Source organism: Acinonyx jubatus, chromosome C1 (genome assembly GCF_027475565.1).
Source record: "Acinonyx jubatus isolate Ajub_Pintada_27869175 chromosome C1, VMU_Ajub_asm_v1.0, whole genome shotgun sequence".
NCBI classification, from domain to species: domain Eukaryota; kingdom Metazoa; phylum Chordata; class Mammalia; order Carnivora; family Felidae; genus Acinonyx; species Acinonyx jubatus.
This window is the reverse complement of record NC_069381.1, coordinates 2,168,021-2,181,612: the sequence shown is the minus strand read 5'-3', so window position 1 is coordinate 2,181,612 and position 13,592 is coordinate 2,168,021. Positions and strand designations below refer to the sequence as shown.

General features: G+C 62.8%; 1 protein-coding gene across 1 annotated transcript; it reads left to right on the top strand.

Annotated features, from left to right (window-relative positions):
* Positions 1-362: 362 nt before the first annotated feature.
* On the top strand, positions 363-10,976 carry LRRC47 (leucine rich repeat containing 47). Its single transcript, XM_027060632.2, has 7 exons — positions 363-1,013; positions 6,406-6,864; positions 7,735-7,851; positions 8,382-8,497; positions 9,047-9,149; positions 9,466-9,555; positions 9,717-10,976. The coding sequence occupies exons 1-7, from the start codon at positions 378-380 to the stop codon at positions 9,963-9,965; spliced, it is 1,770 nt and encodes a 589-aa protein (XP_026916433.1). The 5' UTR covers positions 363-377; the 3' UTR covers positions 9,966-10,976.
* The last annotated feature ends 2,616 nt before the right edge of the window (positions 10,977-13,592 follow it).

Below are 13,592 nucleotides of genomic sequence, written 5' to 3'. Positions count from 1 at the left end.
GCGGGACCCACGGGGCGATTGGGGTGCGGGGCTGGACCCGAGGGGCGGTCAAGGGCGATCAGGGCGAGGAACCGGACCCGGGGCAGCGGGAGGCGAGGGGCTGGACCCGGGAGGCGGGTCGCCTCCCCAGGACGCGCCGCTCCGCTACGGTGACTCTTCAAGGTGCGGCCTCCGGAGCGCCGGCAAAGGCCCTCGGCCGCCAGGAGGCACCTCTCTGCCACTCTTCCCCGGTAGGCGCCCGCCCCGCCCCTCCTCGCTTCGCCCCGCCCCCCGCGCGACCAGTCCCGCCCCGCGCGTTCTCTCCTCCCGGCCCGAGCCGGAAGTGACGCGCCGTGCCCCGGAAGTGCCCCGGGAGCTGCAGCGGAAGCGGCGGCGCCATGGCGGCGGCGGCGGCGGCGGCGGCGGCGGCCCCCGTCCCCGAGGCCTGGCCCGAGCTGGAGCTGGCGGAGCGCGAGCGGCGGCGCGAGCTGCTGCTGACGGGGCCCGGGCTGGAGCAGCGGGTGCGCGCGGCGGGCGGGCGGCTGCCGCCGAGGCTCTTCACGCTGCCGCTGCTGCACTACCTGGAGGTGAGCGGCTGCGGGAGCCTGCGCGAGCCGGGTCCGGGCCTGGCGCAGGGCCTCCCGCAGCTGCACAGCCTCGTGCTGCGGCGCAACGCGCTGGGGCCCGGCCTGAGCCCCGAGCTCGGCCCGCTGCCCGCGCTGCGCGTGCTCGACCTGTCCGGCAACGCGCTGGAGGCGCTGCCGCCGGGCCAGGGCCTGGGCCCCGCCGAGCCGCCGGGCCTCCCGCAGCTGCAGAGCCTCAACCTCAGCGGCAACAGGCTGCGCGAGCTGCCCGCCGACCTGGCGCGCTGCGCCCCTCGCCTGCAGACCCTCAACCTCACCGGCAACCGCCTGGACTCCTTCCCCGCCGCGCTCTTCCGCCCCGGCGCGCTGCCCCTGCTCAGCGAACTGGCGGCCGCCGACAACTGCCTCCGAGAGCTCAGCCCCGACATCGCCCATCTGGCCTCGCTCAAGGTCAGCGGGGACTGCGAGCCGGGGCCCTGGAGGAGCGGTGGGGAGGGAGCTGCTCCCGGGCGAGCCGTCCCGGGGACGCCGCAGTCCCAGCCGCCCTCCCTCCCGCGACCGGGCTCCCCATCCTCACGTGGTTAGCTCAACAGCAGGGCCCCACGCCTAAATTTCTGTGTCTTCACGCATTTGTGAAATGATTCAGTGACTCTGGGCGGGGGGGGGTACCCAGGCAAGGCCCGGAGATGTGATTTACCGGGATTTCGCATAATGCCACACGGTGTGATTTCCTGTATGCTGTTCCCTTCACCCCGACGACCGCCTTCTAAAGTAAGAGTTGTTATTCCTGGTTTACCGAAGGCCGGAAGGGGTTGCCGAGTCCACAACAAATCATTTGGGCTTTTCTCTAGACTCCGTTGTCCAGAGGCTGCTAACGTACTCCCGTTAGGTCTGCAGGCCCCAGCGTAATGCTGGCTGAGACAGGTGTGCAGGAGAGGGGAGGATGGACGTTGCAGAGCCCTGCCCTAACTCCAGTCTTGAGGCTCCTGGGCAGCCCTCTTTCCCCGTGTTCCCTTTTCCTTTTGTCCTCAAAAAAGCAGGTCTTTGTTTCTTTTTGCTCCTACTTTTCATCCTTCTCATGCAGACCTTTTTTTTTTTTTTTAATGTTTATTTGAGAGAGCATGCACACACAGGAGAGGGGCACAGAGAGAGAAAGAATCCCAAGCAGGTCTCCGGGCTCAAATTCCCAAACGGTGAGGTCGTGACCTGAGCTGAGATCAAGAGTCAGGCATTTAACTGGCTGAGCTCCCCCCCGCCCCCCCCCCGCGCCCCCCCCCCCCCCGCCGGGCACCCCATGCAGACTTTTTTTAAGCAGTAAAATGTGTATACAGTTTAGCAACTGATCTATTTCCAGCCGAAGTTACTCTTAAGGTGTTGCCACCTAATTTAACAAACGTGTATGTCTGTGTAAAGATGTGTCTGCAAGTGTGCATGAATATGTGTGCACGTGTGTGTGTGTAGTTAAGAGAAACGGACGAGGCTTCTCAGCAGAGTGCTTGCTGGCATTTCCAGAAGAGGCTGTGGGGGGTGCTCCTGGGACCTGTTGGTCGCCCCCGGCTATAAGGCGTCCCTTTATGGCAGAGGTGTGACGGGTGATGTACAACGCTGCTCGCTCGGGTCTGTTCGGTCTCTTGGTTTTCCAGAAGGTTGACGGGCCAGGTGTGTAGCCGAGCGCGGTCCCTCGAGGGCAGGATCGGGTGTTGTGCTTCACCGGAATCGCTTGCCAGTGTGTACGACTGCTTCGTTTCAGACGTTCTGTACCGCGTCCGTGGTGCCCACCGGTGACGCGTGTGGCCTTTATCGTGTGCAGACACCTGCATTCAGGCCAGGGTGCGTCTCCTCTGCTGAGCCCCCTGGCCTCCTCCACTCTGGCCGCTGCTAGGCCCCCATCGGCTCTCCTCCCCACGAAGACGCCTGTGTCTTGGGGAGGGTCGTGCCAGAGCCGCTTGGAATCCCTCTTGGACTCAGCTGTCCTTCGGGGGCCTCTCTGAAACGATACGTCCGTGAGGAGCGGTACCAGATCCGTGCGAGGCCGCGTTGCCCTGTGTGCGCGCTGGGGTCCTGAGTACAAACGTGTTCCCGTCCTTGTGGGTGCTGCGGGGAGGCGGCGTGGGTGGAGAACTGAGCTCACAGGCGGAGGTGGGGGTCTCCTCAGCGTGTCCTGGCATTGCTGCCGGTTCCTGCACCTGTGACGGAGACTGGGGACGGCCACAGTGCCGTGAGCAGGGGCAGCGGTGCCGCGGTCACCGTGACTGAGGACCGTGCCAAAACCTTGTGGCCGAAAACAACACCAGTCATGTCACGTGCTGCCCGTTTTCCATCCCGGGCTTGCCATAGATCACGTGTGCTCGGGGCTGGGCTCCGCTGCGATGCTGTGCCGGCTCCTCTGGCCCCATGTCATCTCGGCACCTCTCCCCGCGCGGCAGGGTGGCCCAGTTCTCCGACCACAGGGCTCCTTGAAGAAGGGGCTTGGAACCAGCACCCTGGCTCCCACTGCACCCACTGGTTAAGTGAGCGAGCCCAGTCTAGATTCGTGGGGAGACGCCACATAAGATGTAAATGCCCAGAGGCTCAGTTCCACGGGGGCCACCCGAGTAGCATCCCGCGGGCCCCGACTTGTCCCCTCACTTCCCCTGAGGCAGGGAGATGCGTGCCTCATGCACCCTCCCCCAGGAAGCTGCCCCGGATGGGGGCCCCAGACCCTCTTCCCCACTCCCGCCACCTGGGACGAGGGAGCCCGAGAGACCGCTGCGTATCCACTGTGCCATAACCTCACCACCTACTTAACTGCCCGGACCCAGCCCGCCCTGTCGCCGTCCTGCTGTCTGGCCATCCAGCTTGGCTCCCCATGGGAGACCTAAGAGAATCTGGAGTGGTCTCTCCTGGTGGCATGTGTCCTTGCTCTGGGGTTCTGTCACCTGTGGTGCACCAGGGATGATGGCCCATTGTGTCACCCTTGCCTTTGTCATAGGCGACTGACTCAGGCCGGGGTGCTGGCCTTCAGGGCTGACAGAGGAATGGGCCTGGCAGCTGGAAGCCGGCTGGAAGGCCACACCGGCCAGGCCTTCCCCTGTTTCAGGGCCCGTGCTCACTGGGACCGTCCACGTGGCTCACAGATGGGACTCCCACTGTGGTCAGGTTTCCCAGAGAAACCAAACTTTGCATGTGAAACCCCTGTCCAGCCCCAAGGAGCCCTTCGTCCATCTCCATCTTTTCAGCAGGGCAGAGGTGACAGGCTCACTGGGTGCCCGGGTCACGTCCGGGTCCCCTTGGCCAACACGCCCTTGGCTGACATGTTGTTTTCGGTTCGCCCATTCGCCCAGCCGGGGATCTAGGACCCCCCACCCCAGCAGCACATCCCAGCAGAAGGGATGTTCCCAGAAGGCAGTCAGCGGCCTCACCCAGGTCGGAGATGCTTGTGTTACCGGCAGGAAGGGAGTAAGCGGGTGTCCTCGTGGGTCGGCTCCAGGCAGAGGCAGGTTCCTGGACGCCACTCCCTTCAGCCTCTGTGCATTTTGTACCTTTTGGGGATTGGCACTTACAGTCCAGACTCCACTTCCTCCGTCGGAAAGCAAGAGCTCTGTTCCCCGGTCCTGCGTGATTTCAGCCGCGTACAGGCGTTACCTGTCATCTCGGCGCCTCCTGAAGGTCCTGTCTTCCATTAGTGTTGCTTTTCTAGGCATGAGACCTCATGGAGTCTGCTGCTGTGGTGCCCAGCGCCAACGGAGCGCAGGCTTGGTGTGGGGGCGGCTTGTCCTCTTACGTGCAGGTGTCCGCATCTCTACAAGGCCCCCACCTCTAGAGCCTGGCACAACTTCCCTGGTCTGTTGCTTCCTCCCCTCCCTGTTTATACTCCCACAGGGTCACGGCACAGGGCCTGAAATGTCCATTATTCAGTCATTGTTGCCTCTGAAGGCAGAGCTCCCCTGGCCCCCCGGTAACCCCACGCCTTTGTCCTCTGTGGAGACCTCCCGGCCTGCAGCGGCTGTGGCTGAAGTGGCCGGGCAGTGAGGCCCCGTCCCCCAGTCTCCCCTCCTTGCCGGCTCTTCCTCTGCTGCCTGCGCGCTCCATCTACCCGGCTGGCTGGTTCCGTGCAGCAGTGAGGGCCGTCCCAGTGCAGTCCTTGAGCCGGCCAAAGCCCCCTGGACAGTGCGGCCGACTCCAAAGCTGGCATGTGCGGGGGGGGGGGGGGGGGGGGGGGGAGGGGGGCTGACCTCAGAATGTCAGCCCCTCGCTGCCACTCACAAGCCTCCGTGTGGCAGAGACCGGGACAGGCCGTGATACAGTCCGTTCATCCCCCACTCCCATTCCCACTTAAGCCGGGGAGAAGGGCCCAGTGAGGCACGAAATGGGCACAATTGTACGAAATTGCGTTGCCCACAGCCTCTCAGGCCCCTTGGTCCCCCAAGGTGACTAAAAGCCATGCCTCCTTTCCTCGTCCCCATCCTGAGTGCAAGATGGGAGCCTGCCGCCCTGCTGAGGCCCCAGCATAGCCTTTAGAGGCTCCTCTGCGACACCGTCCCTTCCCCCAGCTCTGACCCCCTCCTCCACTCTGGCTCCCCGGCTTCTCGGCAGTTTGACGGCCTGAGCCAGGACAGCTCTGTTGGTAACTGAGTCTGTGAAGTTCTGTCCGAAGCCCTCTGTACCAGCCAAAGTGGAGGCATCTTCTGGATCATCAGAGCTCCTGCCCCCTTTCCAGTTCGTGATGAAGTCTGTCACCCTCTTTATCCGGGCCCGTTAACATCCCAGCCAGAACCGGGACTGGTCAGCGGTCTCGCCCACCAAGTGTGAGCTCTTGCCGTAGGTTTGCTGCGTGCAGATGGCTGCCTGCCGGTGTGGCTTTGACCCTGGGTGCAGTCCAGACAGGCCGCCTGTGCCCCAGAGCTCTCCCCAAGCCGCCCTCCCCCGCGCTCACTCCAGCTGACCAGATAGGAGGGTTTCTTCCGAGGCCCTATGCCCCCTGTCTGCTCTTAGCCGTGCCGAGCAAGGCCAGGCCAGAGCTTCCCACTGGCCCAGGAGGAGAACAGGAAAGGGGCTCTGTGCACGGTGCCCCGCGCTGCCTGGGAGGAGAGCAGAGGGGACAGCGGCTGGCCTCTTCCTGGGGGCCTGTCCTCTACCCAGCTGCAGAAGGGGAAGCCGAGACCCCACGACCGGAAGATGCTGCCTCGGTGTCCTGGGGTCTGACCTCGCTCGTTAGTGTTCCTCCTGCCCCGCCTGACCCCTCAGGGCGGCCCGTTGGTAACACGTCTCTGTGCTGCTGATTCCCGCACACGGTTTTGTCAGAGCCCAGGCAGCAGGAGCGGCGGTAGGTTCTTGTGCGAGGCTTCCATGCGCCTCTTTAGGCTGCGACACCCCTCCCTGGGTCCAGACGCAGGCCGAGAGCAGGCCAGGGTCGGAGCCACTCTGCCGTTTTGTGCACGCAGAGTTGGAGCACCGTGCACCGTGTTCCTGCATGAAGGGTGATGCCGTGTTCTGTCTGTTCAGTTCGTCTAATTTTTAAAATCTCAGCACCATTTTGTGGGGAGCGTGTTTCTGAAGGACACAGCGTTCATGACCGCACGTTCTCCGTGTCCTGTGCTCCTCCTCTAACCTTGTCCATTGGGACAGTTGTCACAGGGAACTTGCAGGGGAGCAGGAAGAGGAGGACAGGCATTCTGTGGGGACCGTTGGCAACCACCGTCCCCCCCCCCCCCAGCCCCCCGTCCCCCTTAGGGCTGCTTGGTGGCGGTAGCGGGCGTCAGTCTGGGCACAGACCGCAGGGGGGGCGGGGGTGCTGGAGGAGGCGGCACGGCCCCGTGGCTGGGTGGGCTGCGTGTGACCGGGTCCTCTGTGTCCCTCGCAGACGCTGGACCTCTCCAACAACCAGCTCAGCGAGGTCCCGGCGGAGCTGGCCGACTGCCCCAAGCTCAAGGAGGTCAACTTCCGGGGGAACAAGCTGACGGACCGGCGGCTGGAGAAGATGGTCCGCGGCTGCCAGACCAGGTCCATCCTGGAGTACCTGCGCGCCGGGGGCCGGGGCGGCGGGCGGGGCGGGGGCAAGGCGCACGGCCTGGAGAAGGACGAGGCCCGCAGGAGGCGGCGTGAGCGGCGGAGGAGGGAGAGCGGCGAGGCGGAGGACGAGGAGGTGGGTGACGCCGGCCGGATGCTGCTCCGGGTGCTGCACGTGTCCGAGAGCCCCGCCCCGCTGACGGTGCGGGTCAGCCCCACGGTCAGGGACGTCCGGCCGTTCATCGTGGGGGCCATCGTGAGGGGCCTAGACCTGCAGACGGGGAACGCGCTCAGACGGCTCCTCACCTCCCAGGTGGGTGTGCGCGGCCCGTGGTGGGGGGGCGGGGGGGGGGGGCGAGGTGGCCCGGTGTCACGCTGTGCATGGCGGGACCTGGCTCCGGGCACGGGTGAGGATGACACCCGCCGGGTGCGCCCCAGGGCAGGTCGGACCTGGGCCTCGGCCCCAGGAGGCTGCCTGCCTGTCAGCTCGTCCAGAGAGACCCTTCCAGGCCTGCCTCGTTTCTGAAAGCTTTGTTGCGATGGGAGATGAGCGTTTCCCGAGTTTCTGACGTCTTGGGGGATGGGATTTGGGGTTTCTGTAATGAATTGCACAGTTGGTTTCATAGAAGACAGTACAGAGATCGTCAGCACTGGCCAGCCTGTTGTCGTGTGAGTTGTTTAGTTTTTGTTCGGGTTTTAGCTAGCCGAACTTCCTGATTTGTTTTTGTATGCAGTCTGCCAGCTTTTAAAGTAAAAACCCCATCTTTGAAGTTTGCAGACCACCCCCCCCCCCCCCCCCCCCCCCAGTGTGGCCCGTGGGGACAGAGGCAGCTTTCTGGAAGCTCATGTTCAGGGAGGAAGCAAAGGGCACTCCCAGCCGGGAGTTTAAAATCCAGAGATTGGTGTTTTGGAAGGAAACCATGCTGGGGGTAGTTTTCTTTTTAAGTTCTACTTCTGTTTATTCAGTCATAAATTCTAGTTCAAGGAGGGTTCTTTGAAGTCTCAAATACTCTGTTCCAGAGTTAGAGAAACAAGAAATTCTGCCAGTAAACAGATAAGATAATCATCCGGGGAAGTTTCCGCAAAATACATTTTTGGCTGGAGAGGCCGAGAGGGAGGCCAGGGGAGCAGGGCATCGGGGGCAGGGCGCTGAGCTCTGGGTGCCTCGGGCCGTGTGTTGCAGACCAAGCTCCACGAGGAGCTCTGTGAGAAGAGAACGGCCGCCACCGTCGCCACCCACGACCTCAGAGCCGTCCGCGGGCCCCTGCTGTACGCCACCCGCCCGCCGCAGGACCTCAAGGTGACGCCCTGCGCCCCTCCCTGCCTGCCGCTGCAGCGGCCCTGTCCGCGTGCCCCCCTGACAGGTGCGCTCTGGTGACGCCAGTTCTGAGATAGAATCTCAGGCTGCTCCTGGCGGGTTCGTCAGGCCCGTTGTAAAAGTGAACTTCTCAGGGAAGGTAGCAGCCGGAAAGTGGTTTCCTTCGTGTGGTCACTTTTAAGCAAAACTTGTGGTTTATAGCAAACCGCAAAACCCCTCGTGTGGAGCTGAGCTTCGTGGGCCTGGCTGGTCCAGGTCCGCCCCCTCCCTCGGGTCGTCCAGGGGCCGCAGGCCTGGGAGACGCCGTCGTTTGTTGGTGGGCTGGAGGCTGCGCTCCGCCTTGAGGGGACGAGTGGTGGTGAGGTCCCCGAGGGGTGCTCATGCATGACGGAGAGGGGCCCCGTGGTCACAGGGCTCCCCGAGGGAGAGCCAAGAGGGGACGTTGATACCAGTGGCCCAGTGAGCACAGGAGGCCCCCCCCCGGAGCTCACGGAGGAGTGTCCGCCCCACAGATCGTCCCCTTGGGGCGCAGAGAAGTCAAGGCCAAGGACCTGGTGCGGCAGCTACAGCTGGAGGCCGAGGAGCACAGGAAGCAGAAGAAGAGGCAGAACGTCTCAGGCCTGCACAGGTCAGCGGGCGTCCCCTCGGGGCGCTGTCCCCACCCCCGCTCGCTCCCAGGCTGACTGGCGTGCATCCTTCTCCTCTTCTCCTCCCCGATGTTGAGAAAACCTCCCAGACCTCGTTCCCCAGGCTATTAGGGACTCTTGCCTGGGGTGAGAGCAGCGCTGCTAGGCCTCTCCTCTCGAGGGCCCCGGGGCTCAGATGCCACTTTGGGGAGAACAGTCTTTCTCAGGTGCAGGCTCTGTGGCCTGGAGGGACAGCGGGGTCCACGCCGGATGCACAGGGACACAGGAGGGCGCTGCGGTCACCCCCTACGTTCTGTCCATGTGACGCGGGGCACAGGTTGGTGAAGGGCGACCCGTGGCCACAGAACCAAGAGGGCACCCAGCCTGCCGGCCACCGTTCCCGTGTGAGCACGGGCTGTAGAATGTCCTTCGTCCAGAGCTGAGGACACATTCGCTGGTGTTGCACCGACTCTGTGTAAAGAACCGATTTGTCCGGGCCTCTAGGCACGTTTTCTCGTAGTGTCGTCTCCACCCTGTTTCCTCCCTCACAGGTACCTGCACTTACTGGACGGTAAAGAAAGCTACCCCTGCCTTGTGGATGCAGATGGCGATGTGATCTCCTTCCCGCCCATAACCAACAGCGAGAAGACGAAGGTAGGGTGCCGTCTGCACATGCGCGTCTGGGGCTGTTTCACGTGCAGACTTAGCACAAGCGTCAGTCGTCCAGTGTCGTGATGTCCCATGGGACGGACGCGCAGGCCTGAGAGCCCGGGCCGCTTGCACAGAGCTGGGCGTCCCCGTCACACTCAGTGCCGCACCAAGGGCCCCCGTGTGCACGGCGTTCTGGCTCATGCCTGTCTTCGGGAAGGGGACAGACGCTGTCTTAGAGGCTTTTTTTTTGGAACAGTTGCTTATGTCTTACTTTCGACAACTTTATTCTTTTCTGAAATCCTTCTCATTTCCTTTTAAGATTAAGAAAACCACCTCAGATTTGTTTTTGGAAGTAACAAGCGCCACGAGTCTACAGATATGTAAAGAGATCATGGACGCCCTGGTGCTGGTGAGCCAGCCTCCTCATCTCACCCCATCGGCGCTCTGGCTGCGAGGCACAGATGACATGTGTCGTCCCCCCCCCCCCCCATCTTCCTGCCACCCCTCGCATGGCTGCCTTTGCTGTGTATCTTTCCTGATCACCTCTAAAAAGATGTTTTTCTTTTGCAGAAAATGGCAGAAATCAACAAATATACTTTAGAAAATAAAGAGGACGGATCCGTTTCAGATACTGAAGCCGACGCACTTTCTGGACAGCTTCCGGAGCCCAGCGCGAACACAAGTGCAGACAAGGCTGGGAACGCCTCCCTGGTGGTGGAGCAGGTCCGGGTGGTGGATGAGGAAGGGCACCTGAGGGTGGTGTACCCCTCCAAGACGGACCTGGGCCTCGCCGCTCCCCACGTGACCGTGATCCGCTGAGCCCCGGGCCGCGGCAGGGCGTGTGTGCGGTGCTGTTATGTTGTTTGTTAAGTTTCACCTCGGTGGTTTTTAAGATGCGCATCCCTTGCTTTTCCAGACGATTCTGTCACAGATGATGCGGTGTTGTCGCGTGCTTAGGTGACTTTGCCTTTCGGCACCAAACTGATTGTACTAACGCTTTGTATGAAGTTTCTCAAATACTGGAGTGAGCCGTTCAGGATGTTTGTTCCGAAATCACGTAGACACAGCGACTAACGTCATTCAGGGGAGAAAGACACTGATTGGTTTCGCTATTCAGATCTAAACTGGGAAGCTGAACAATGTGCGTTTTACAGAACCACACAATTATTTTTCTACGATACAGCAGCTTTTAAAATCGCACCGAACCAGTAGTGCAGCTTAGAGGCCTGGACTGACGCCGTGTCCCTAGCTGGCCACAAATCATCTTTTTATGAAAAGAATATTTTTATGTGATCTTGGAATTGGCAAAGGCATTTTTCTTAATACTGTGGATGCTTTAGGGGTAGAGCCGCACAGGTCCCTCGTGCGGCCCTGGCAGGGCAGAAAGAGGATCGGGGCTTTGCTCGCTCGTGCACTCGCACCACAGGGACGGGCAGATGTCGGACCATGCAGCTCAGGGCCAGCACGCAGGTTTCCGGTGCAGAACAGGCTTCACAGACGCACAGGACACCTCTGCCGTCAGCTGGCCCAAGGACGGACAGTGGCCATGGCCGCCTGAGGGGTGAACTGTTGTGCAGCATCTTGTGTTTTAGGGATTTCCAGTTTTGAATGTCTGGGCCCACAGACCACCAGTGAGAGTGTGTGTGTGCGTGCGCGTGTGCGCACGTGCGTGTGTGTGTGTTTACGTGTGTGAGCACACACACTCCTCTCTGGAGGCAGAACATGCTTGCAGCCAGGCACCAGCCAGCCACAGAGTAGGTGGGTTTTACTGGCCTCTGCCTCCCAAGCGGCCTGGATGTCAAGAAACTGCCTCCCTGGCTTTTGTCATTTACTGACTCCGTCTGTTTCGTGTTCTGTGACTTGCAAAAGACGAGCTGTGTGTTCTGCTGATTTGGGGAGCATTTGCAAGAGGCCACGCTGAACCCAGGCCCTTAGCCGCCAGGACCAGACACGTGTGAAGCTTGAGCCTCCTCCTGGGGGGGGGGGGGCACACTCACAAAGCCACACGGTTCTCTCAGAGCTCAGCCAACCTGCTTTGTAGGACAGGACCCAGCTGCCTTGAGACCCTGTCCCGGCTCTGATCACCTCCAGGCCTTCCCGTTGGCCCCTGAAGGCAGTGGCTGCTGGGCTGGGCTGGGCTGGGCTGGGCTGAAGCAGGTGCACCAGGGTGGCTCTGCCTGGTCTTGGGAACCCCAGACCTGCCAAATGTCTGTGTTGGTGGCTCTGGCTTGGCATCTCATGAGCCTTGGGCGATCGGGACAGCAACTGCTGGCACCGTGGCCGGCTCGGGGTCTGCAGCTGGGCCACGGCCGAGCGGTTCTCTTGGCTCCTGGCACTCGGTTCCGTGGTCAGGCCCTGTCTGGCCTGTGACCTCGCTGACGTGGATGGAGACGCCAGCCCCGCCGCCTGTGACCCAGCTCAGCCCCGGGTGAGGTGCTGGATGCACTCAACTCACCGCAGAAAGAGGATGGTCTTCCCTTGGCCGGCCCGACCCACTCATAAACCCGGACACTCTTTCTCTTTGCCAGCGCGGCCCTCTAATAAACATTTAATAAGAACATCTCCGCTCCTCCCCAGTGAAGCCTTTCCTGCCAGTATCCCGGGGAAGTGTCTGTGGGGAAACTGAGGACCTGGACCCACCCCACCCCACCCCACCCCCGCCTGCCAGCAAAGAGGAAGAGGCACTGAATCATCACAGTCTCTGCCCGGAGAGGCTGCTGGGCTCTCCAGGCCTGGAGCTGGGGGGGGGGGGGGGGGCGGCGCGGCGGACCCCCACCCAGGGGCAAGATGGCAGGGCGCCACATCCCTTTCCCAGCATCCTCCCCTACCCCCCGGGGCCGGAAGGGGGCTCCCCAGGCTATGTGGCCCCAGGGGGCCATGGGGCAGGAACCACCACCTCTTGCAGCCAATCCGGCTGTGGCCAGGCCCGGGGACCACACCTGGGCGGGGGGAGGGGTCGTGTGCACCCGAGGCCGGGCTGCTGGCGGAGCCCAGGGAAGGGGACGCTGTGTAGGGAATGGACTGTGCACCCCACTCTCACCCGGGGGCTTAGGGGCCTCAGGGCACGAAGTCCGCATCAAACGGCCCACCATCTGTCCCCCGTGGGGACCCCCAGTCCAGGGAGTAGGTATGTGGACCCACAGGGCTCACTGGGCGGGGCTAGATGAGCTGCACAGGCTGAGGGCACCTCCCTCCCCCTGATCCCGCCAGCACCCACGTGCCTGGACAGCACCTGCTCACTGCGCCTCCTTACCCCACCCTATCCTCCCGCCCCTCCCCCGCCCACTGTACTCCAGCCTTGTCCCCGGCCAGTTCCATCTGACCTGCCCTTCAGCAGACCCACTCCGTCCTGCCCTCCGGCTGCCCACGGAGCATGACCCCAGAGCCTGCAAGGCATTTCGGGAGCTAGGGAGGCCAGAACGGCCGTAGAGCGAGCAGCCGTGGGCCTCCTTTCCGTCCAGCACCCCAGCCCGGCTCCCGGCAGCGGCTACACCCAGCCTCGGGGAGGCCCAGCCCCTGCACCTCAGGAGCAGAGTGCCAACCTCCTGGAGTCCACGGAGGCCATGCAGCCCAACTGAGCCCCACCCACCCAGTGCCCACCCTGTGGTGGCTCCAGCTGGGGCACCAAAGTTGGGCTGGACAGACGTGGGCCTGCAGTGTGGAAGCCCAAACAGGGCTGGGAGGTGGGGTCTTTTGGAGACAGGTGCTGAGGCCCAGAGGTGGGGGGCTGGCTGGACCAGACCCTCTGCCGCTGTCCCCTAACCAGCTCTCCTTGCCCCCAGCCCGCAGCCGATCGCTACTGAAGCATCGCTGCTTGGAGACCCCCGCCCAGGACAGACCCCACCAGGTGCTCCGCTTTCCTGGTGGACAGGGCCTGGCTGGGATCACCTGGGTGCAGCCCTGCCCGACGGGCAGGCCGGTCTTTGCGGGGGGGTGGGGGGGGGTCTCTGCCCTTCCCCTCCAGCTCAGCCTCAGACACACGGGCTTGCCACGTGGCCTTCAACCTCAAACCCCACAAGGACAGTGTCTGTCCTTCATCTCCAGCCCTCAGTCCTTGGGGAAGAAGCACTCTCCTAACTTTGTGTTTCTGCCACAAAGGGTCTGCGGGGCCAGAGATGTGAGCTTGCAGCAAGTAGGTGGGGGTGAGCACAGGCCCAGGAGGGCAGGTCTCGGGAATCCGCTGGGCAGGCAGGAGCAGCCTGAGCCTAGAGAGTCGGTTGGGCGAGGCAGGAAGACGTCCCGCCACCTGCCAGCCCTCAGGCCGACCCCCAGGGGCTCGCTTCCCACCAGAGGGCGCAGCCGACACACACGGAGTCCCAGAGCCAAGTGGGAGGAAGGAAGAAGGGCCCTTCCCAGAAGCCTCCCACTGTTGTCCGAGGGCCTCCAGCTGGCCTCACGTGGGCAGGCGCCTGGGGGGCCCCCCGTGGGAGAGGCCCTCACCCAACC

Bases quoted from the DNA above. Each gene is read 5' to 3' on its own strand.
- LRRC47 (XM_027060632.2), top strand. From the start codon at position 378: ATGGCGGCGGCGGCGGCGGCGGCGGCGGCGGCCCCCGTCCCCGAGGCC. The intron at 1,014-6,405 runs GTCAGCGGGGAC...TGTCCCTCGCAG, and splicing joins CCCATCTGGCCTCGCTCAAG to ACGCTGGACCTCTCCAACAA. The intron at 8,498-9,046 runs GTCAGCGGGCGT...CCTCCCTCACAG, and splicing joins AACGTCTCAGGCCTGCACAG to GTACCTGCACTTACTGGACG.